The sequence below is a fragment of the Ochotona princeps genome, chromosome 4, assembly GCF_030435755.1.
Source record: "Ochotona princeps isolate mOchPri1 chromosome 4, mOchPri1.hap1, whole genome shotgun sequence".
NCBI classification, from domain to species: domain Eukaryota; kingdom Metazoa; phylum Chordata; class Mammalia; order Lagomorpha; family Ochotonidae; genus Ochotona; species Ochotona princeps.
This window is the reverse complement of record NC_080835.1, coordinates 54,125,388-54,148,316: the sequence shown is the minus strand read 5'-3', so window position 1 is coordinate 54,148,316 and position 22,929 is coordinate 54,125,388. Positions and strand designations below refer to the sequence as shown.

The following is a 22,929-nucleotide window of genomic DNA, read 5'->3' as shown; positions in this document are numbered from 1 at the left end:
GTCATATGCAGTGGCTTAACCTGCTATGCCATTATACCAGCCCCTATAGTTCTTCTAATGAGAAATGACATATAAATGGCAATGTCTTATGGGCAGCAGAATATAGCACAGGACTAAGGTTGGAAGGTAGACCCATTTATTTAATGGTTCTGCTGAAACTTGTTACCAAAAACTAGGACTAGATACGCTTGAAAGAGGACTGTAAAGGAATAATCAATGAAAAAGAAGACTAGGCATAGGAATTAAGTTGCCTAAGGTAACGAGAGCAGAAAGCTGAAGTAGGCAGCTAAAGGCCATAAAGAAATAATGTGATTTACAGAGGGATGGTAGGGTGATACGGAGTAGCACTGTTTCTTAGCTATAGCAAAGCAACCAAACCACTTTGGCTAAGAGGGAGTTATTAGAGGGTCACTTGATGAACTAAATATTCACCACAGATTAGCAGGTAAAAGAGGGAATGATGAGTAAAGAAAAAAGACAAAAGGAGAGAATATTCCTTTGAGAAGATCAAGATGGATTTAATAAAAAGTTGAATATGTGCATTCCAAGTCCTAACAAAAGTTACAATGGTAAAAGGAGACAAAAATAAGTGAGCACAACTCCAGAACATCAAAGAGTTATTATATACACACATAGCACAGCAAGAGTTGGAGGTACACAACAGCAAAAGACAAGGACGCAAAGATCATGGATCCACATCTGCACACAGCTGGAGTGCAGAAACACATGCAGAGGAAATGAGAGGCTGCCAGCTCTGGGGTCTCAAGCTCACCTGCTTGGTCTGCCCACCAAACTACTCTCAGATGGACCAGACACACCATTTAGGTGGAAATATGAAAAGAACCACACATAGGTTCTTTTCTCTCTTTCTCTCTCTCTCTCTCACTCTCACACTCACTCTCACTCTCTCTTTTTAAAAGAAACAGAGCTGTGAACATCAAGTCAAAAGCGAGGAGGGACAGAGAGAAAGATCCCCCATCCACTGGTTCACTCCCCAAGTGACTGCATCAACCAGAGCTGAGTCCATCCAAAGACAAGCTTCTTCCAGGTGTCCCGTGCAGGGTCCCAAGGACTTGGACCAACCTCCACTGCTTTCCCAGGTTACAAGCAGGGAGCTGGATGGGAAGTAGAACAACTAGGACTTTAACCAGCACCCATATGGGATACTGACGCTTGCAAGGTGGAAGATAAGCTGAGCCAAGATGTCAGGCCCTCGCACGTGTGTTCTAGAACCAAGCTAAAGTGAGTTCCATTTTGCAAGTGATTCCTCCTTGCTTCTCTTTTAGACTCTGCAGGAGTAAAAGTTAGTATTCTCACAAAATTAGTTCAGTCATGCACTTGCTCAAGACACGTTACAATTCACATTAGGCCACACAGTGTTTACCTGGTTAAGGGAGGCAGCACACAAAATGTGAAACACTATCAAAATGCAGTATCAAACTGTAAGGCTGTTTACCTAGGCATCATAATTAACCCTAATTAACACTGAGAATTACTCTGACATCAAATTTCACTGCTTTTAAACTAGCCTTTGACAAAGAAATAATCAAACCAAAATGTCATGGCCAGCATAAGAACTCATAACCAATTGTTAACTTTTGGCGAAAATAATACTTACAAATCCACAACACTACCTAAAAAAATCATCTAAATTTTTTTAAGTTTACTTTAAAATACTTTCATTTCAACATCAATCATAATTACAAAGTAAAAAACAGCAATAACCAATATATCCAATACTGAGGAAACAGTTAAGCTACTTATTGGTGGTCCATGCAAAATATCATTACTGAGCCATTAAAATTACAGATTTCTTTAGTAATATAAGATACTGCTTTTATAAAATGGGAAACCCTTTAGGTCAAGTGAAAAATGTAAGTCAAGCCTGGTACGATAGTGTAGTGGTTAAGGTTCTCGCCTTGCACACGCCGGGATCCCATATGGTAGCCAGTTCTAAGCCCGGCAGCCCTGCTTCCCATCCAGCTCCCTGCTTTTGGCCTGCGAAAGCAGTCGAGGACGGCCCAAGGCCTTGGGATCTTGCACCCGCGCAGGAGACCTGGAGGAGCTCCTGGCTCCTGGCTTCGCACTGGCTCAGCTCCAACCTTTGCGGTCACTTGGGGAGTGAACCATAGGACGGAAGATCTTCCTCTGTGTCTCTCCTCCTCTGTATATCTACCTTTCCAATAAAAATAAATCTTTTTTAAAAAAGAAAGAAAAATGCAAGTTGATAATTTGAATATGCCTTATACTCTCAACCATGAAAACACACTTAAAGACAGAAATGGCAGTAACATGGTGGAGAAATAAACAGCGATACAGTTGTAGAACTCACAAAGACAGAAATGGCAGAAAGACAAAGGGGGAAAAAAAGGATGATGCAGGGCCCAGCACGGTGGCACACTGGGTGAAGTTGAGATGCCAGCATCCCAGGTGGATACCAGCTTGTGTCTCAGTTGCCCCACTTTTGATCCAGCTCGCTGCTAATGGTCTAAGGCAAGTAGCAGATGATGACCAAGTGCTTGGGTCCCTACTACTCTTGTGCGACATCTGAAAGATGCTCCTGGCTCCTGTCTTTGACCCTGCCCCTTCCCAGCTGCTATAGCCACAAAGAGAACGCCAGCAGATGTAAGATCTCTCTGTCTCTCCCTCTCTCTTACTCTTTTAAGTGGGTAAATCAATCTTTAAAAAAGAAAAATGGGGCCTAGTGGCATGGCCTAGCGGCTAAAGTCCTCGCCTTGAAAGCCCCGGGATCCCATATGGGTGCCAGTTCTAATCCCGGCAGCTCCACTTCCCATCCTGCTCCCTGCTTGTGGCCTGGGAAAGCAGTCGAGGACGGCCCAATGCTTTGGGACTCTGTACCTGTGAGGGAGACCTGGAAAAGGTTCCTGGCTCCTGGCTTTGGATCAGCACAGCACCGGCCGTTGCGGCTCACTTGGGGAGTGAATCATCGGATGGAAGATCTTCCTCTCTATATCTCCTCCTCTCTGTATATCTGACTTTGTAATAAAAATAAATTTTAAAAAAGAAAAAAAAAGAAAAATGATGGAAAACACACGGTAGAAGAGAACTACCGTGGGAAAAGAAAACACAGAGAGAATGGAACATTTTCCCCCAAAGCACTTATGCTGTCGTGTATTACCTGGGATAAATTTGTAAAAAGTTATAAAAACAAATTTATGTAACTATGGAGATGATGACAGATGCAATGTCACAAGATGAGCAATTGCCAAGTGAATCTTAGAAATGTTGCAAAGAAACAGTACTTTGAGAAGATGGGAAGAAGCTAGGTCTGGCCTTCAGGCTGTGGTCTATCAACCCCTGGATTGGAGGAAAACAAGGTAAACAGTCAAGATCAACAGGATTTGCAAACATAGATTAGACACAAGTGATACCAGAGCAGTAAGCTTCCTTGATGAATCCACAAATGGCACAACAAACAAGGCTTTGCCAGTAGGCCACCTGCACTGGATCAGCACAGTAAAAGCCAACAAGAGACACTTGATAAAAAGAGGTCATAGAGTAAATGTAGGTATAGAAAGGCCACTGAGATGAAGGTCTTATCATTTTAGGCTGACCAAGGCCACATGGTTAATCCCACCACTACATTCACCACCACTATGGTACAAAACCTTTAGACTTGAGGCCAGCACCGTGGTGTAGCGCAGTCAGGCCACCACCTAATTCAAGTATAGTATCCCATATGAGTGACAGTTTGTGTCCCAGCTGCTCCACTTCAATCCAGCTCCCTCCTCGCTAATACGTGTGGGAAAGCAGCAGAGGATGGCCCAACTAATTGGGCCCCAGTAACCACATGGAAGACTAGGAGGAAGCGTCTGGCTCCTGGCTACAACCTGACACAGCCCTGGTCATTGCAGCCATCTGGGGAGTCAGAGGATGGAAGATCTCCTCTCTGCAGCTCTGCCTTTCAAACAAATCAAAAGAATTTTTTTTAAATCCATGGACTTAATATCCACTCTGTATGAGGCAAAGAATAATTTACAATAGTCCATAAGGGAGAGTGATATCAAAATTAGAAAGAGTAAAAGATTAGAAGCCAGACTTGCATCCAAATCTACCATCCACTGGCTACATACCTACCCATATCTACCATCCTTACAACTATTTCTTCTTCTGCAGACTTATTCATTTTACTTGAAAATCAGAGTTACAAGAGAGGGAAAGATGGACACACACACACACAGAGAATCTTCCATCTGTTAGTTCACTCTTCAAATGCCCACAATGGCCAGAGTTGGACTGGTCCAAATCCGGGAGCCAGGAGCGTCTTTGGATATCTCCTGTCCAAAGTCTTAGACCATTTTCCACAGCTCAGTTCAAAAAAACAGAACCCCAGACCTCGAAGAGCTGTGTAGTGCCAAGGACACACAAACAAGGAAGTACAGTGAGAGATATGCACAAAGGAAGAAGTAATCAACTCCACTTGAGTGAGAAAAACTTTCTAAGCACTGTGTCTCACCTAAGTCTTAAAGGATGAGTTTAAATGCAACAGGTGAGTGAGGGGGCAGAGGATTCTTACATGACAAATGCCAAAAAGGCTGCAAAAAGCAAACTATACTCCTTAAGTATCTGTGACTAGAATCTTGGGCAAGGGAAGAAACATGCAAATCCAAAAATAAAAAATAATTGATACAAAGCCATCAGCATGGGAGAACCAGTTCCCTGCACTGATGTTCCAGAAGCTCAGCTTCCCTTCCTTCTTTGTGAACTTAACTACACCAATTTTCTCCACTCAACTCCAGCACCATCAGCATCTTCCTTCCACTGAGATAGTCTACACAACTTAACACAAACATACCTGATATCCTTTGTCTGAAAAACAAAGGCGTTCTACCCGTCACAGCCAATGTCTCCCAAGAGTTGTCCACACAGTCACCCTTTCTGCTTTTGCACTCCAACCCACTCTCAAAGGTTTTTTTTTCCTTTCCTTATCTCATCTCTCTACCAAAATTGGTCTTAATAAAAATTACCAGGGAATACCTATAAAGCCCCTCAGGGTACAAGCACAGAAGAGTTCAATGGATAAGTATAATCTGATTTACAAGCAGAATCTTTAAAAATCAGAATAGTTCCCTTACATGAAAGTTATCAGCCTGGGATATACTGGTTTGGCTGTACTATAAAACCATCTCCACAGCAACACTATCCACTTCCTCTGGAAAACAAGCAAGAATAATCAGCACAAGAGATGCTTTGCCTATCAACTCTCCAGCACTCTTACACTTATATTCTAATCTTTTAAAACAGACTTATGCAGTTAAAGCAGTTATAAAGGACAGAAGAACATTTTTTCTGTACTTCTCTGGCTCTCTACAAATCCATGCTTTCTAATCATCTAGCTCAATACCTCACATCTTGTAAGAACTCTACAAATGTTTATTAAATAAATTATAAAACCTAGCACATAGGATATGGCACAAGGTCAATCCCATAAATGCTGATTCAATCTCATCTGTCATACCCTACATAAACATGTTTATCATTTTCTTAGGTCAGAACAACCTGTGTTTAAGAGACTCATGTGAACTAGGAACCCAAGAGTTACACTGCATCTCAAGCACTACAGGACATAGGTCAGTGGTATCATGAAGCAACAGAACATGCCCAGCACATCCCTAAACTCAAAACACTTAGGTAATTAAACATAAATCTGACTCCAGGGATCAAAGTAAAACCATATCTCTCATTAACCCTCATAATCAAAAAAACCATATATAATATTTACGCATAGAAAAAAATCTGGCAAAAACATGCAATCAGTAGCAATGGCTACCTCAGAAGTTGATAAACAATGTACAGTATTTTATTTTCTTCATTGTGCCAATTACTATTCAGTTTCTATACAGCCATTCCAATTTCTCTAAATCTGTGCCTTGTTCCCTATCAATCCATGTTGTATATCTACTGCTCTAACAAGCTTCTTTGCCTTCTTTCACAGAGGTGCCTGTCTCACTCCTCTTTGTATCCTTAGCACCTAGCAGTGGCTGGCACAAGTAGGAAAATTCTGACTTGCTAGAGGAAAATCATGTTTCCAGGCACTCAACAAATCTTTGGGAACTTCTACATGCCAGGCACTACAACATTATCTTCTCAAAACCCTACTCAAGGTCTCAGTACATCAGACCAAATCTCCTAATTACCAACAGTTTGGTTTATGTTCCTACATATTATAAAACCCAGTTCTTTCTTTCTTTCTCTCTCTTCTCTTTCTCTCTCAGCCAGCACGGTAGCATAATAGGCTCATCCTCCACCTATGGTGTCAGCATCCCATATGAGCACCAGCTTGTGTCCCAGCTGCTCCACTTCTGATCCAGCTTCCTGCTATGGTATGGCAATAAGCAGAGGATGGCTCCAGTTTTTGGGTCCCTGTACCCATGTGAGAGATCCACAAAAAAAGTTCTAGGCTCCTGTTCACTCCTAGGGAGTAGATCACTAGATGGAAAAATCTCTCTCTCCCCTCTCTGTACATCTGCCTTTTAAATTAAAAAAAAGGTTTTTAAGTTTAAGATTACTATGTATTATAGCTAATTTTTACTAATGATGTATCATGGAACTAGTACATGCCAGAGTCTACCTAGGCAACAGCTTTTTTTTTTTTTTTAATTGGAAAGGCAGATTTACAGAGAGAAGGAGACACAGAGAAACATTTTCCATTCACTGGTTCACTCCCCAAGTGGCCAAGACAGAGCTGAGCTGAACTGAAGCCAGGAGGCGGGAGTTTTTTCTGGGTCTCCCACATGGACGCAGGATTCCAAGGCTTTGGGCCATCCTTTACTGCTTTCGTAGGTGACAGGCAGGGAGCTGGATGAGAAGTGGAGCAGCCAGGACACAAACCAGCATCCATACGGGATCCTGGCAGATATGAGGTGAGGAGTTAGCCACTAGATTATTACGTTGGACACTAGCCAATAATTTTTTAAGTTTTTTTTTATTGGAAAGTCATATATACAGAGGAAGATCTTTTGCCTGATGATTCACTCCTCAAGTGGCCGCGACGCCTGGAGCTGCGCTGATCCAAAGCCAGGAGCTCTAGCCGTCTCCTATGCGGGTGCAGGGTCCCAAGGCTTTGGGCCATCCTCGACTGCTTTCCCAAGCCACAATGAGGGAGCTGGAAAGGAAGCAAGGCTGCTGGGACACGAACTGGCACCCATATGGGATCCCAGTGCACGCAAGGCGAGGACTTTTAGCCACTAGGCTACCATGCCGGGTCCGTCAGTAGCTTTTGAAAGAAATATATTTTTCCTGTCCCTTATGCCCAAATACAGAGAATGGAAATGATTCATTATGTTAATATCTATCCTTTAAAAAATCTGATGATCTTATTCCATTATTTTGAGTTAATTATACTGTTAAAATATCACTTTACATTATCTAAATTTTGTAATAACATTTTGAGGTTGTTACCCATTACTATCTCCACTTTATACAGGAAAGCTAGGGTTCAGAGGAGCTAAACATTTCACCCAAGGTCAAAAACTTGGCAAAGCGAGTGAGGAAGCAGAATTTAAGCCAAGCAGTCTCAATACATAACTCATCGGGGGTTAGAAGGGGTAGGAACTGCATAGTCCAGAGCTTAACACAGCTTTACAAAGTTGGAAAGCAGCAAATCTAGTCATCTAACATTTACTGTTAAGCCTATGTGCCACAGACTGTGCTAAGTGCTTCCACAAACATAATTCTTACTTAAACCTCACAACAGCCTGTATGGTTTGTGATATTTTTTATAAGCCATAAAACTGAAACCCAAAGAAGTGAAGCTTCTTTGCCATTACAATGTTAGAGTGCACTAACGTGATTTACCAAAGAACTCCAAAAAGGTGGGTGGAAAATGTCTAGTCTGAAAAAAGAGAAAGGATTTCATAAGTCTTTGCATCAAAATAGTTACCTTTTAATTCCACTTATTCAAATACTTAAAAAGAATAAAAACCCCAAGATATACCTGGTATGTGTCCCATGTGCGTAATTACAAGCCTATGGTTTTTAAACATTTTCATTTCATTTGAAAGGGAAAGAGACAGGAAAGAAAGAGCTTCTACCTTTTTTTTTTTAAAGATTTATTTATTTTATTGCAAAGTCAGATATACAGAGAGGAGAAGAGACAGAGAGGAAGATCTTCCGTCCGATGATCCACTCCCTAAGTGAGCCGCAACGGCCGGTGCGCGCCGATCCGAAGCCGGGAACCTGGAACCTCTTCCAGGTCTCCCACGCGGGTGCAGAGTCCCAAGGAATATGGGCCGTCCTTGACTGCTTTCCCAGGCCACAAGCAGGGAGCTGGATGGGAAGTGGAGCTGCCGGGATTAGAATCAGCGCCCATATGGGATCCCGGGGCGTTCAAGGCGAGGACTTTAGCCACTAGGCCATGCCGCCGGGCCCCTACCTACTTTTACCCCTCCCCAAAAGGCTCAAGACAGCCAGGGTTGAGACAGGCAGAAATAGGAGCCCTGAGAGCCATCGCAGTCTTCCGCACGGCTTGTACAGTACCCAAGTACTGAGCTATCACTTCTGCCTCCCAAGGTGTGGTGTGTATTAGTAGAAGGCTGATGAGAAGTTAAGAAGCCCTGCAGGACTCGAACCAGCAGGCACTCTGATAAGGAATGCAGGCAGCCTAAGTGGTGACTTAACCCCTACACCAAATACTCATAATGCAGAAGTTTATTCTAGTCATTTATCTAGTGGAAACACAATATCCACAGGCCAAATGTTTGCAGGGTAGCATAAAACAGGAAGCAAAAATACATGTACATTATTCACGGAAGAACTACAAGCTATTCTGAGGGGGGAAAAACAGCCAATCTTATAGATTACGTAGTCTTACATGTCAACAAAAACCTGTATCCTCACAGTGATCTGGGCAATCATCCTCCAACAGCTTCAGCAATTACAGGCGAGGCTGCTACATTCTTCTATGAAATCTAACTCTTACTAAAAGTACATGAATTTAGGGCCCGGCGGCGTGGCCTAGTGGCTAAAGTCCTCGCCTTGAAAGCCCCGGGATCCCATATGGGCGCCGGTTCTAATCCCGGCAGCTCCACTTCCCATCCAGCTCCCTGCTTGTGGCCTGGGAGGGCAGTTGAGGATGGCCCAATGCCTTGGGACACTGCGCCCGCGTGGGAGACCCGGAGGAGGTTCCAGGTTCCCGGCTTCGGATCGGCGCGCATCGGCCCGTTGCGGTTCACTTGGGGAGTGGATCATCGGACGGAAGATCTTCCTCTCTGTCTCTCCTCCTCTGTGTATATCTGGCTGTAATAAAATGAATAAATCTTAAAAAAAAAATACATGAATTTATAAATGTATTTATCTATCTAGAAAGACAGGGTAACAGAGTGAGAGAAAGACATTTTTCAACTACCATTTCACAATGACTGGGGCTGGTCCACACTGTAGCACCCAGAATTGCACCCAGGTCTCCCACATGGACAACAGGGACAGCAGCTAGGACCTCTAACCAGGACTCCCATCTGGGACACCGTACCACAACACCAGCCCCACTAGTAGCAATGTATAACCCAGCTGACAGCTTACTCTGTCCACCAGAGAACCTCTGTCACTTGATTTTCAAATTCTGCCCAAACCCAAGCCATGCAAGCCCTCCCTCGGCACCCCGAGTCCAAATTCCAAGTCAGATCTGCTCTGCTTCCAGTTCTGCACAATTGTACTCTATTTCCTTCCTTTCATTGTCAAACTCCTTATAAGAATAATCCATATTGGCTGACTTTATCTTCATTTCTCCTTAACTTACAGAAATGTGACTATTTTCTTTCTAATTTATTTTTTTAAGATTAATTTTTTATTGCAAAGTCAGACATACAGAGAGAGAGAGAAAAATGGCCCAGAGCTGAGCCAATCCAAAGTCAGGAGCCAGGAGCTTCTTCTGGGTCTCCCACATGGGTAAAGGGTCCCAAGACTTTGGGCTGTCCTCAACTGCTTTCCCAGGTCACAAGTAGGGAGCTGAATGGGAAGCGGGACCATCAGGATTAGAACTGACGCCCATATGGGATCCCAGCACATGCAAGGCAAGGACTTTAGCCACTAGGCTACGGAGCAGGGCCCTCTGTGTGCCTTCTAAATGTGTATAAATAGCATCAAATGACACATGTTCATTTGTAACTTCTCAACATTCCTTGATCCATATTTATACATCAAGATCTACTTCATGCATTGTAACAGCTAAAACACCACAATTTATCCCTTCTCCAACCAAAAGCAACTGTTTTTATTTTTCCAGTACAATATGTGCTATAGCATTAAGTCTGCTGATGTCTGTGTATGTATGAGAATATATATGGGCACTCTCTCTCTCTCACACACATACACACACAGTTTTGCTAGAATAGACTCCTACATGGTAAAAACTACTACATGGTAAAAAAAAAAATTTCAACTTACTAGATATGGCCAAACCATACTCCAAAGCATTGATATCACTTTGCACGCTTCTAGTAGACTATAGGTGCCTATCAATTATGAATTATGACACTCTAATGACAACCTATCATTGGTCTGATTTCTCTGATGTTAAGCATCATTCCAAATGTTTCCTGGCCTTTTAGTTATCCTCTTCTGTGAAATGCCTATTAAAATACCTTCACCGTTTTTCAGAGTGTCTGTCACAGTGATTTGGAGTGTATTATACAGTTCGATAGTTAACCTTTGGTCAGTTATTTCATTGCAATACTCTATTTCAACTTGTCATATGTCTCATTTATCTTTTATCATATGGCAGCCTATTATGAAACATATAACCAGAAAATCATTGTCACATCAAAAATTTAATGTTTAATATTATCCAGCTAGTTTGAAACATTTTCATAGGAGCCAGCACTGCAACACACACAGCAGGTTAAGCTGCACCTGCATTGCCAGCATCCCAAACTGAATCCTGGGTGCCATACTTTCAGTTCAGCTCCCTGCTAATATGCCTAGTAAAACAGTTAAATGTTTCAAGTAATTGGACCCTGCACCCAGGTAAGAGACACAGATGAAGCTCCTAGCTCCTGGAGCCAGTTGACCCAACTTCAGGGCTGCGGCCATTAGACCTTTCAAACAAACTTTTTTCATTTTCATTTATTATTTTTATTGGAAAGTCAGATACACAGAAAGGAGGAGACAGAGAGGTGGATCTTCCATCCACTGACTCACTCCCCAAGTGGCTGCACTGGCCGCAGCTGCGCCGATCCAAAGCCAGGAGCTTCTGCCAGGTCTCCCACACAGGTGCACGGTACCAAGGCTTTGGGCCGTCCTCTACTGCTTTCGCAGGCACAAGCAGGGAGCAGGAGGGGAAGCAGGGCTCCCAGGATTAGAACTGGTGCCCACATGAGATTCAGGTGCATGCAAGGCGAGGACTTTAGTCACTAGTCTACATCGGGCCCCACTGTTATTTTTCTAAATGAAAAAGTTAGCCACTTGGTTTGCCTACGTATTATCTTGAAGTTGTTTTTTTTTTTTTTTTAAAGAAAAAAATATAAAAATAGACTGGATGCAGGACAAATTGGAAGTTTCCAGTTTTTAAATTTTTATGTATTGATTTGCAGTATAGAGAGAGGGAGGGAAGCGAGGAGAACAGACAAAGTGAAAGAGGGAGGGAGAGGAGAGAATGAGAAGGAAATAATCTCTTGTCTACTGGTTCACTAACCTGAACACCCTCAAGAGCCAGCACTCAGGTCTGGGCCAAACCAACGTTCAGAGCCAGGAACTCAAAACCCAGGTTTCTCTTGTGGGTGGCAGGCACCCCCCACCCATCCACACACACAGTACATGTAGCAGAAAATACACCATCAGAAGCAGAGCCAGGACTCAAACTCACACATTTTGATATGAAGTATGTTATCCCCAAGCACCATCTTAATGTCTAGGCCAACGGCCTACTCTGTCCATTATGAATTTTTAACTTCATTTTGTTGAAGTCACATAATATGGTTTTCACAGTTGCTTTTCAATCTATGATGTGGTTATATACCAGCAAATGTCATAAGCTGCAAATGTAGCCCTCACCTAACCTACAAAACAGCACAGCTTGGCCATGCAGCACGCTGCTGAGGATCATCAGTTGGCTAACCTTGAGATAGCAACTGGCTGTGATGTCCAGCACCACAAGAGGACAGGTCACAGAGTCCAATCTGGGAAAAGTTCAAAATGTGAACTATAGTTTCTACTGAATGTGTGTGGCTTGTGCATCAGTGTAAAGTCAAAACTGTCACCAGACCATCATGAAACACTTTATAATTAGCTTTCATATCTGCTGAAACTTTAGGTCTAATTATAAATCTAGAAATTTCTATAAATGCTTATTGTTTCATGCTTCTTTTTCTCAATTTGAGAGGAGTATGGTTCTATACGTGTGCAGTAAGTTAAGTCATACATTGTATTTTTTTAGTGGTTACCCTTAAATTTTTCTTTTTTTTTTTTTTTTTTGAAGCAGACTACATCTTTTTTTTTTTTTTTTAAGATTTTATTATTATTGGAAAGCCGGATATACAGAGAGGAGGAGAGACAGAGAGGAAGATCTTCCATCCGATGTTTCACTCCCCAAGTGAGCCGCAACGGCTGGTGTGCGCCGATCCAAAGCCAGGAACAAGGAACCTCTTCCGGGTCTCCCACGCGGGTGCAGAGTCCCAAAGCTTTGGGCCATCCTCGACTGCTTTCCCAGGCCACAAGCAGGGAGCTGGATGGGAAGTGGAGCTGCCAGGATTAGAACCGGCGCCCATATGGGATCCCGGCGCACTCAAGGCGAGGACTTTAGCCGCTAGGCCACGCCGCCGGGCCCACCCTTAAATTTTTCATGATCAACGACTCAAATCTTCAAGTTAATATCTCTATCCTCCTATATGTAGAACCTTAGAAACTTTTTAACCATGACCACTTTCCCTCCTAACTTACCTAGCATTTTATTTAAGTTATTTATTGACTTACTTGAAAGGCAGAGCATCAGACAAGCAGACAGATCTTCCACCCCCTGGATCACTTCCCAAATGACTGCAACGGCCACAGCTGGGTCAAGCCAAAGCCAGAAGCCTAGAATTCCATCCAGATTTCCCACATTGGTGGCAGGGGCCCAAGTACTTGGACTGACATTCACTACTTTCCCAGGCCCAGTATCAGGGAGTGGGACAGGAAGCGGAGCAACCAGGGCTCAAACAGTTGCCCAACTGGGATCCCAGGGTTACAAGCAGTGACCTAATCTGCTGTACCAACCAAGATTCAGCCTAGTATTTCAGTTCCACATTGGTCCCAGGGCCTCCACAAACAGTCGCAAGTACTTCTGTTCTGCAGTCAGTGCTGTCTTAATTCATCTCCTGGCTTCTCTCCTTGCCGTGACTTCTTATAGCCTACTTTCTGCCCTAAATTACCTTACTTTTTTTTCTTGCAATACATTCTCCACATTTTTGTTTGCAAATACTTTTATTTTGCCCTCAACTCTTGGTTCAGATCTCTTGGTTCAGATCCAGCTCTCTCCCAACACCTTGAAGATATATTTGCTTCTGGACACTGCTGCTGATGAAGACACCCGTTCTGACTGCTGCCCCTCGTCTAGTTACAACTGCCTCTGGTGTTCAGCAGTGTCACTGCTACGCGGCAGTTGCAAGAGTTTCGCTGTTCTAAATTTTTGCTAGGATCTGGTGAGTTTTACTCCTAAGGATTCCTGTTTTTTTAGTTCTGAAAAACTCATCACTTCTTCCAATTTCATATCTCCCTTATTTTATCTATTTTCCTTCCGAATTAGATGCTAAGTTCTCTTACCTCTCCTTTTCATTTCCCTTCACTTTTTCATATTTCTACTCTTTAGCTGCTTTGTAGCCTCAGAAGTTTCTTCATATTATCTCCCATATATCATCATCTGTGCCAATTACTAATTTGCTACACTTTTTTACTCATTATATTTAAAAAAAATCCCATGTCTCATTCTGTGTGTATACATATATATAGGTATACAGATATATATAGTTATGTCTATATCTATTGGTATGTGCATTCATTAATGTCTTTAGTCACCAAAATATACTAACATAAGTTATTCTTCAAATTGCCATTATACTATTCCAGTTTTTGTAGCTGTGATATTCCTGCTTATTTGCTGGCTTTCATTTGTGACAGAAAGTCTTATCCTAATACACTGCCATTTTTAAGTTCCTATTCGGTCAGGCTTGTTCAGTTATAATCCCTGTGGTATGAAGTATGTGAGCCTTGGTCTTGTTCTTCCTTGCTCTAAAGGACCTAGGCTCACTAGCTTAGAGCCAGTTCATAGATACATTCCTCAGCACGAGACTACCTGAACCATATAAACTCCAACCTCAAACATGAGAAAAAACATGAGGCTTCAAAAAGCCCATGGAGAGCCCGGCGGCGTGGTCTAGCAGCTAAAGTCCTCGCCTTGAAAGCCCCGGGATCCCATATGGGCGCCGGTTCTAATCCCGGCAGCTCCACTTCCCATCCAGCTCCCTGCTTGTGGCCTGGGAAAGCAGTTGAGGTCGGTCCAATGCATTGGGACCCTGCACCCGCATGGGAGACCCGGAGGAGGTTCCAGGTTCCCGGCTTCGGACCGGCGCGCATCAACCCGTTGCGGCTCACTTGGGGAGTGAATCATCGGACGGAAGATCTTCCTCTCTGTCTCTCCTCCTCTGTGTATATCTGGCTGTAATAAAATGAATAAATCTTTAAAAAACAAACAAACAAAAAAAAGCCCATGGAAAAATAGAAATTTTTTTGTGCAAAAAGATTTAAAAGCTATGCACTTTTTTAATAGTTTCCACTATCTTTTTGAAGTAGACTCACATACCTTATGCTTTAATTTCTCAGGAAAGCTTTTTTCTATTTCCTCTTTGCATTGAACCAGGCAAATCAACACAAAATCTGTTGCTACCTCTTGCAATGGAGGAACATATTTTTCTTTATCACCCTTTCACCCAGAATGCAGCACATCAAGGATTCCAGCTTGACTCATCAGTCTTGGTCCTGGTTCCTTGTGCACAAGGTTAAAACTCAATCTCCTAGAAATAGAAAACAAGAAGTAACCCCTCACTTCACCCTTTTACCCTGGTACAGGATAATACATCATAGGCTCAAGGCCTTACAGTTTTTGGGTTATAGTTCCATTTTTTTTTCTGCAACATGGGAAATTTCCCCATCTTTCCTCCAAGTTCAGGAACACACTGAAAAGAACTGTTGCTCTATTTTATCCAGTTTTTAGGTAGCAGAGTTCTCAGCTTATCTTCGCATCTTACTAACAGAATGTGGACTCTTCAGTCACTTACTGCATTACCTGCATGGCCATGATCTCTCCCAAGGGCTAAGATGAGCTCCTCTTGGGCCCGGCAGCGTGGCCTAGTGGCTAAAGTCCCCGCCTTGAAAGCCCCGGGATCCCATATGGGTACCGGTTCTAATCCCGGCAGCTCCACTTCCCATCCAGCTCCCTGCTTGTGGCCTGGGAAAGCAGTTGAGGACGGCCCAACGCATTGGGACCCTGCACCCGCGTGGGAGACCAGGAAGAGGTTCCTGGTTCCCGGCTTCGGATCGGCGCGCATCGGCCCGTTGCAGCTCACTTGGGGAGTGAATCATTGGACGGAAGATCTTCCTCTCTGTCTCTCCTCCTCTGTGTATATCTGGCTGTAATAAATTGGAATAAATCTTTAAAAAAAATTAAAAAAAAAAAGATGAGCTCCTCTTTGAACCTCTTCAGTAGATCCTCCTTAGTATGACATGTGAAGCCCACTAGGATCAAATACCTGTTTATGCAACCCCACATGCACTACTGTGCTCTAACCACTTCTAGCTACAATTCCTAGAACTTTCCTTGTTGTTGCATGCTCCTAGGCCTTTTAGTGTTCTGACTTCTCAGAGCTGGTGTCTGGCTAGTGGTCAGATGCCCACATCCCAGTACAAACTGTTGGATTCCAGTCTCAGCTCTGGCTCCCGATTCCAGCTTCCTACTGGATTTTCACACAGGCCACCATGGTTCTGGACTTTAATGTCTGCCAAGAAGCTGGCAAAGTGGCTGGCACCATGTCGTAGTGGATAAGCTGCCACTTGTGATGTCAGCATCCCATACTGGAGTGATGGTTAGAGTCCTAGCTGCTCTACTTCCAACCCAGCTCCTGCTACTGTGTCTGGAGAACACACTGGGTAGATGAGAACTCCAGCACAGACTTTAGAAGGCAATAATGGCTCAAATAATTGGGTTCCTGCCACCCAAGTGAGAGACCAGGACTAAATTCCTAGCTCTGAGCTTTAGTGCCCCACTCCCAGCTATTTAGGCGTTTGGGGACTGAACCTACAAATGGGGACTCTTTCTCTCAAATATATTTTTTAAATGTACCAAGTTCCTTCTCCAGTCTATTCTGCCCTCTTCCACTTACCAAATACTTAAGGTCTATCACTGGAGTGATTTCTGAGCCATCCAAGCCAGGTTCTCTTCATTGTGCAAATATCTACCTTTTATTGAGTTATTTATAATATCAAGCATTATAATAACTTAGTCTTAACAAGCTTACAATTCTGCTGTTACCCCCATTTTTCCAAATGAGGAAACAAAAAGAAGCAAATTTATCCAATAGCACACAGCTACAAGTGAACAAGTGGGAACTGGAACCCAAGCACTCTTTATCTTTTCCTCTATTAACCCTACAAATACATACCACATTGCCTGGTACAGCTGCTAATGCATTTGCTATACTACATTTCAGTTGCTTATTCTCATACCAATCTCCCAGTTACACTTTGCAGCCGAGATGGAATCAAGCCTCGTCTTTCTCAGTGGGTACAGCGCTCAGGGCAAAGACAGATGGTGACTAAACAACGGAAGGTAGCTCACACCCCCATTCCCACCCTACACCATTGCTTTAGTCCAGCATCTCTTCATCTTTTGTCCAAACTACTAAAATAATCCTCTAATTGGACTTCTTCCCCTCAACCAATATGTTTCTTTCTACAGCACATCATGACAGTGTCATTCTACCACCAGTGTCTACAGCATGAAGGCCAAAGTGCTTTTCAGCATAACACCCTTCGTGACTCGACTTCTACAGTCTCTTCTCAACTGCCACTACTCCAGTCCCATACTGCACCTACGTAACTTCCTGCCAGCCCCTGAAAATGCCAAATATCTTCATTCCCTTGTACACGCAGGCTCCTCTGTTTGGAATGGCCATTCCCTCCTCCCTTACCTGGTTAACCACTCTTTCTTCAATACACAGTTATATGCCTTCCTCCAGTTTCCTCCAGACTGTCAATCCATTCCTATACTCTGTTGGCATTATGCATTTACACATGTACCATTAAAATGTGTGTTTCTCCAACCAGATGGTGGGGTTTTAAAGAACAGGGAACATGCCTTACCCACTTTTTATTAAATTCATTTTATACTGTGTGTGGCCTCACCAAATGCTCACTGAATTAGTGGGAAGAAATTCAACAATATCCTATATTATATCCTGAAGCAAAAATAAAGAATATAAATTAATTCAAGTTGGACAACTCTTCCAAGATGAACTGAAAATTAGACAAGCAATGGCAATACAAATGTACAGAAACACCTCCTGCATTCCTGCAGCTCAGTCCTCAATTCTAAACAACAGCAAGTTCTTCCATAGTAATTATTTTCCAGTTGGTAGAATACACAGTGAAGCAACCTCATCCTGCGTTGTGAAATGTTTCCTGTATTAGTGTAATACACAAGGACACTCAAATTCTGGAACACAACATTAAGAATAAAAGGTCAGGTCATTTTATACATTTTACAACAAATCCCTATAGACCAGGAAAATTCCTGTCCTTTTATACTATAATCACATGGCTTCATTATTCATTGGTCCTTAAAGGCAATTTAGGTTACGCACACAGCAAACATTGTCTGCTGAGTAATAAACCAGAACTACTTGCTATCCACAGAAAGGGGACATTTCTTCAATATAGTTTAATTCTAAGAGAATAATGATGTGGGGGTAATAGCAAGTAACAAGGCACTATTCAATTTTTTTTTTATCTGTTCGATTTCTAGGATGCACTTTTAAAACCACAAATAGAAAAAAGTTTAAATTGTCAATTTAGAAATTATCAGCACATTATTCAGCTTTTCTCTTCAATCATCACTCATGATAGAAAAAAAGAATAGCCATATAAAAAGGTCTTGGTTTCAAGTTCAAAGGTAATATAATTTAGAATAATTATTCTTGATTTCAAATTGAAAGATTAAATGAACTCTTAAAAATGCATTAACCATTTTCAATAAGGCTTATGCGCAGCTGTTGTATCTGTGCTTATGTAGTAATTTTAAAAAATCAGTGGACCAGGACTGTCTCTAAATTTAGAATATTTGTAAAATGTTTCCCAAGGACCTAGAACAGTGCCTGGCCCCAAGCGACTGCTGACATGTGGCAGTACACACAGGAGCTGCAGATCCCTGAAGAACCTGAAGTCAAGGTCAGAGATCACCACCTGATATGATCACTGGCATAGCCTCAAAGTAGAGCTTCACAGATCAACCAGAGCAGCTGATACTCTACTTAAAAGCAAATGTACACAAGAATCAAATGAAACACAATACAGGGACCTAAAAAGAAAGTTTGCCAAGAAGTTGGTGAAGGGGTCAGTGTCAGCATGCAGGCGTCTAACCCTCTGCTGGCGATCCTGGCATCACATATCAGAGCACCAGATCAAACCCTGGCTGCCTGGCTTTAGATCCAGCTCCCTCCAACGTGCCAGGGAAGGTGGGAGATGATGATGGCTTAAGTATCTGGGCCCCTGACACCCATGTAGAAGACCAGGACGGAGTTCCTGGATCCTGGCTTTAGCCTGGGCCAGCCCTGGGTATTGGAACTGTTTAGAGTGTGAACCAATGGACACAAGATCTCTGTCTCTTCCTATCTGATTCTCTGCCTTTTAAATAAATTAGGAAAAAAAATTAAAGCTGGCAATAAAAATTTAATAGCACAACAAAATTTTCCAAACATAAAATCTTGTTCTTTTCTCATAGATAATTCCAAGAGACACCAAGTTTCAACACAATTATTTCAAATTTATGAATTTCACTTACATGTACACTTACCACAAGTTTACTTCTATTATAAAGCAGCCCAGCGTCTCCTTTAAAAATTTTTATGCCAAAAGAATAACATTAAATGATATCTCTGTCAATAAAGTCATCATTTCTTTCGCTATTTCTCACCCTTAAAAACACAAATACGGGCCCAGCACTATGGCTCAATAGCTAAATCCTAACCTTGCAAGTGCATGGGATCCATATGGGTACAAGTTCACGCCCCGGCTGCTCCACTTCCCATCCAGCTCCCTGCTTGTGGCCTGGGAAACAGTAGAGGATGGCCCAAAGCCTTGGGGCCCTTCACCCGTGTGGGAGACCTAGAAGCTCCTGGCTCCTGGCTTTGGATCAGCTCAGCTCTGGCTGTTGCAGCCATTTGGAGAATGAACCAGTGGATAGATCTTTTTCTCTCCTTCTCTCCATAAATCTGATCTGCCTTTCCAATAAAAAAAACTTAAAAACACACACAAATATTTATGAAAATGGTGGTTTTTAGCTTTCCTATTAAAAATTCATCCTGAGTGTTTCATTGTGAGTTAGACTTTCTGCAAAGATTGCCCTTTCAGCTCTTCTTTATCTGCCACTAACACAGGTTGGTACTCTCCAACAGAGAACTCCTTTCCCAGTCCTGGGTCTCACTTTTCTCTTCTGGAGAATGAGGGACATAAATGCAAACACTAGTTCACAAACTATTTTTTGAGGAAGTACCATGTTTCAAGAATCTGCTGAAAACCATGGTTGATCTCTACATAAAAACACACATACACACGTAACAATTTTAAACAAAATCATTTGTAATAGTGATGGACAGGAATTAACAGATGGGTATTTCGAGAAGTTCATGGAATATGAAAATAAAAGATAAGGTTAGGAATGGGAGTTAGGACTATCAGTTAAGATGCTTACATCGGAAAGTGAAGTACTTAGGTTTGAACCCCTGCTCTGCTAAGTCCAGCTTCCTGCTATTATGCATTCTGGGAGGCAGCAGCTGATGGCTCAAGTACTTGGATCTCTGCCAACCAAAGGTCCTACTTGGATTCAGTTCCCAGCTCTCAGTTTGGGCTGGCCCAGCACAGCTGTTGTAGGCATCTGCAGATGGAGGTTGTCTCTGTCACTCAAACAATTTTTAAAAGAATTTTAGGAGCAGGTATCATGGTGGATGGAGTGAACCCAGCATTCTGAGGTGCAGGTTCAAGTCCCAGCTGCTCTGTTCCCAATCCAGCTCCCTACTAATGTGCCTGGGAAAAGCATCAGAAGACAACCCAAGTACTTGGGCCCCTAGCACCCATATGGGAAACTGGATGAAGTGCCTGGCTCTGGCCTGGTCCAGTCCTGGCTTCACGGCTATCTGAGGAGTGTACCAGCAAGTAGATGGAAGATCTCCCTGTGACCTTCAAGTTCAAACAAACAAAAAGTTCTCATGAAAAAAGCTAATTTTGGTGCAAAAATCATTAATTCCATGCCAATTTTTCTCAATGTACCTTTCACAAACTTTTTGAAGCACTCATATTTGTCTGAATCATGTACCTTATTAAAATTCTTTATATAAAATACTATCTGTAACTTCCAATAATTCAATCTATTGAAACAAAGAGATACTTTACAAATCCTACTCAGTCATTATTTTCTTATTCTACAATTCCTTGACTAAATAAGCATGTATCTGTATAAATTCAACAAGAACACGGTTGGGTTCGTCCTAGTCCTCAGTTAAGTAGCTGTTGGACACTGACTCAATAGCGTCACCTCGAGATTATCTTCCCTCATCACTGATAACATTTTATGACCAAAAAAAAAGTCTCCAGGTGAAAAACATCCCAAGCCATTCTCTCCCCTCCGGGAGTTCAAATTTCAGACCTAATATTTCGAGATGGCCTCCGGGGTTAGGAAAGAAAACTTTCACTCCTGTTTGACTAAGTAACCAACAGTACCAGATAAGAGAACTAGCTTTGTATATGGATTATAATCTCAGACATGGAAGTAAGTTAAACAGTATTGCAAAGTATCACATAGCATCCACCAAGTAGATACATTTGAGGAGATCTTCCTCTCTGATTTGAGCAGGAGTCAGACAGGACCCAAGCTTGAAAAGAGTAGCAAGGAATAGAGCAAGAAGCAGATGCCCGAGAAAAGAAAACAAGGTATCCTAAGACAGTTGTAGGGGCAGACTGCACTCTGGAACCTGCAGTTTCTGGAGACTGCATTTTCATACATAAACAATGTCTTCTTTACCCCAATGAAAACAACACATGGCAGAATTCCCAACAGAAAGGGGAGGGGCCTTTTTGGGTTTGTTTCTTAAAAATGTTCTAGGTGAGCATTAAGATGGGGAAAAAAAAGAGCTGTAGATGCTGTGCTGACTGGGTGAGTCCCCAAAAGCATCTTGTCCTAACACATTCACTCCGGGTTGTGAAACGGGCTGCTAGGCACCACGCCTCCGGTGGTTAAGAAAAGCAAACAAGCTGAAGGCAAGGGTCCCGGGACAGCCTTGCCATTGCCAGGACGATAGCCAGAAATCCACACCGCGAACCAAGAGAAGTAGCCAACGACTAAAGTCCACGTCCAAAACTTCTCATCCGTGTCTCCCCTACACCCCCGCCCCAGCTTTCCCATCGCGCACCACAGGGGCGTCTCATCCCACCCCCCACCTTAAGTTGCATGAAAAAAAACCACGCACACGTGAGCTCATTCTCCCAACCCACTGTCTAAGCTCCCTTCGCCGCCTCCAATTGCAGCAGCCGCCCCCACACCTCCACTCCCCATGTCCCCCGGCACCCCGACGACCACCTCACGTCACACCCCTGTCCGCCCACCACATCCAGGCCCGGGAGCCAAATCTCGCCCACACAATACGACCCCTAAGCAGCACAGCGACTCCAGCGCCTCTACGCCGCGCCGGGCCCCTCCTCTTCCACTCACGAATTCCGACCTGCCCCGAACTTGTTCCAAGAATTCCGTCTCCCCAGCAAACTTCCGACTCGCGTCCACAGCAGGGTCCCCCGCTCTCCGCCCCTTCCAAATCTAACGGCCCCTACTCGGCTCCGAAGTTCCAACCTCCCCCAGCCCTGACTGCGCGCACACACACACACCCCGACACCGCCGCCCGAGCACTCTCCGCTCTCCCGCCACCCCCGCGAGCCGGCCGGGAAGAAGGTCCCCACCTGGTTCCGCGGGCGCAGCGCGCGGCTCGGGCTCCGGCCTGGGCCTCGCCGCGGCCGCGCCCCCGTCCCGGCGCGGGCGGCAGCGCTCGGGCTGGCCGCGGCGGGCGCGCTCGCTCGGCCCCTCGGCGGCGGCCGGGGCGTCGTCGCGGGCCCGACGGCGGCTCCAGGCCGGGCCGCGGGCGCGGCAGCGCGGACAGCCCGGGCCCGCGGCGTCGGCGGCGCGCTGGGCGCAGCCCCTGCACAGCGAATGGCCGCACGGCAGGGCCGCCGCTTCGCCCGGGCTCTCCAGGCAGCCGGCGCAGCCCGCGGGCGGCGGCGGCACGGGCGGCACCGGCGGCGGTAACACCAGCAGCGCAGGCCCAGACGCCGGGCCCGCGGCCCCGGGCTTGGCGGCCGCCATCTCGTCGCAGCGGCCCCGCCGGCCTCGCCGCCCCAGAGCGGCCGCGGCCGCCGCGGAAGAGGCCCGCGTACTCGGGCCCGCCGCCGCCATCTTGTTTCCCGTTGGAAGGGAGAGTCCGTTGCGAGGGAGAAGAGGCGCGGGCGGGGCCCTGCGCGGCAGCCATCTGCATCTGCATATGCATGAGGGGCGGGGCCGTCGGAGCCCAGGGCCAGTTCGTGGGATCCGATTGGCGGAGAGGGGTACTCGTTAATATTCATTAGCTGTTCTTTCTAAAACCAGTGCTCAGTCTCGCCCTTACAGGTGGTTCTTATGGAGCCAGGTGA

At 44.3% G+C, this 22,929-nt stretch overlaps 1 protein-coding gene across 1 annotated transcript in view; it reads right to left on the bottom strand.

Annotated features, from left to right (window-relative positions):
• RNF169 (ring finger protein 169) overlaps window positions 1–22,721 on the bottom strand; it is a 56,904-nt gene extending 34,183 nt beyond the window's left edge. Inside the window, exon 1 of the mRNA XM_058663583.1 lies at window positions 22,207–22,721. Coding sequence (XP_058519566.1) covers window positions 22,207–22,696 — 490 coding nt within the window. The 5' untranslated portion in view covers window positions 22,697–22,721. The remainder of the gene's footprint in view (window positions 1–22,206) is intronic.
• Between the last annotated feature and the right edge of the window lie 208 nt (window positions 22,722–22,929).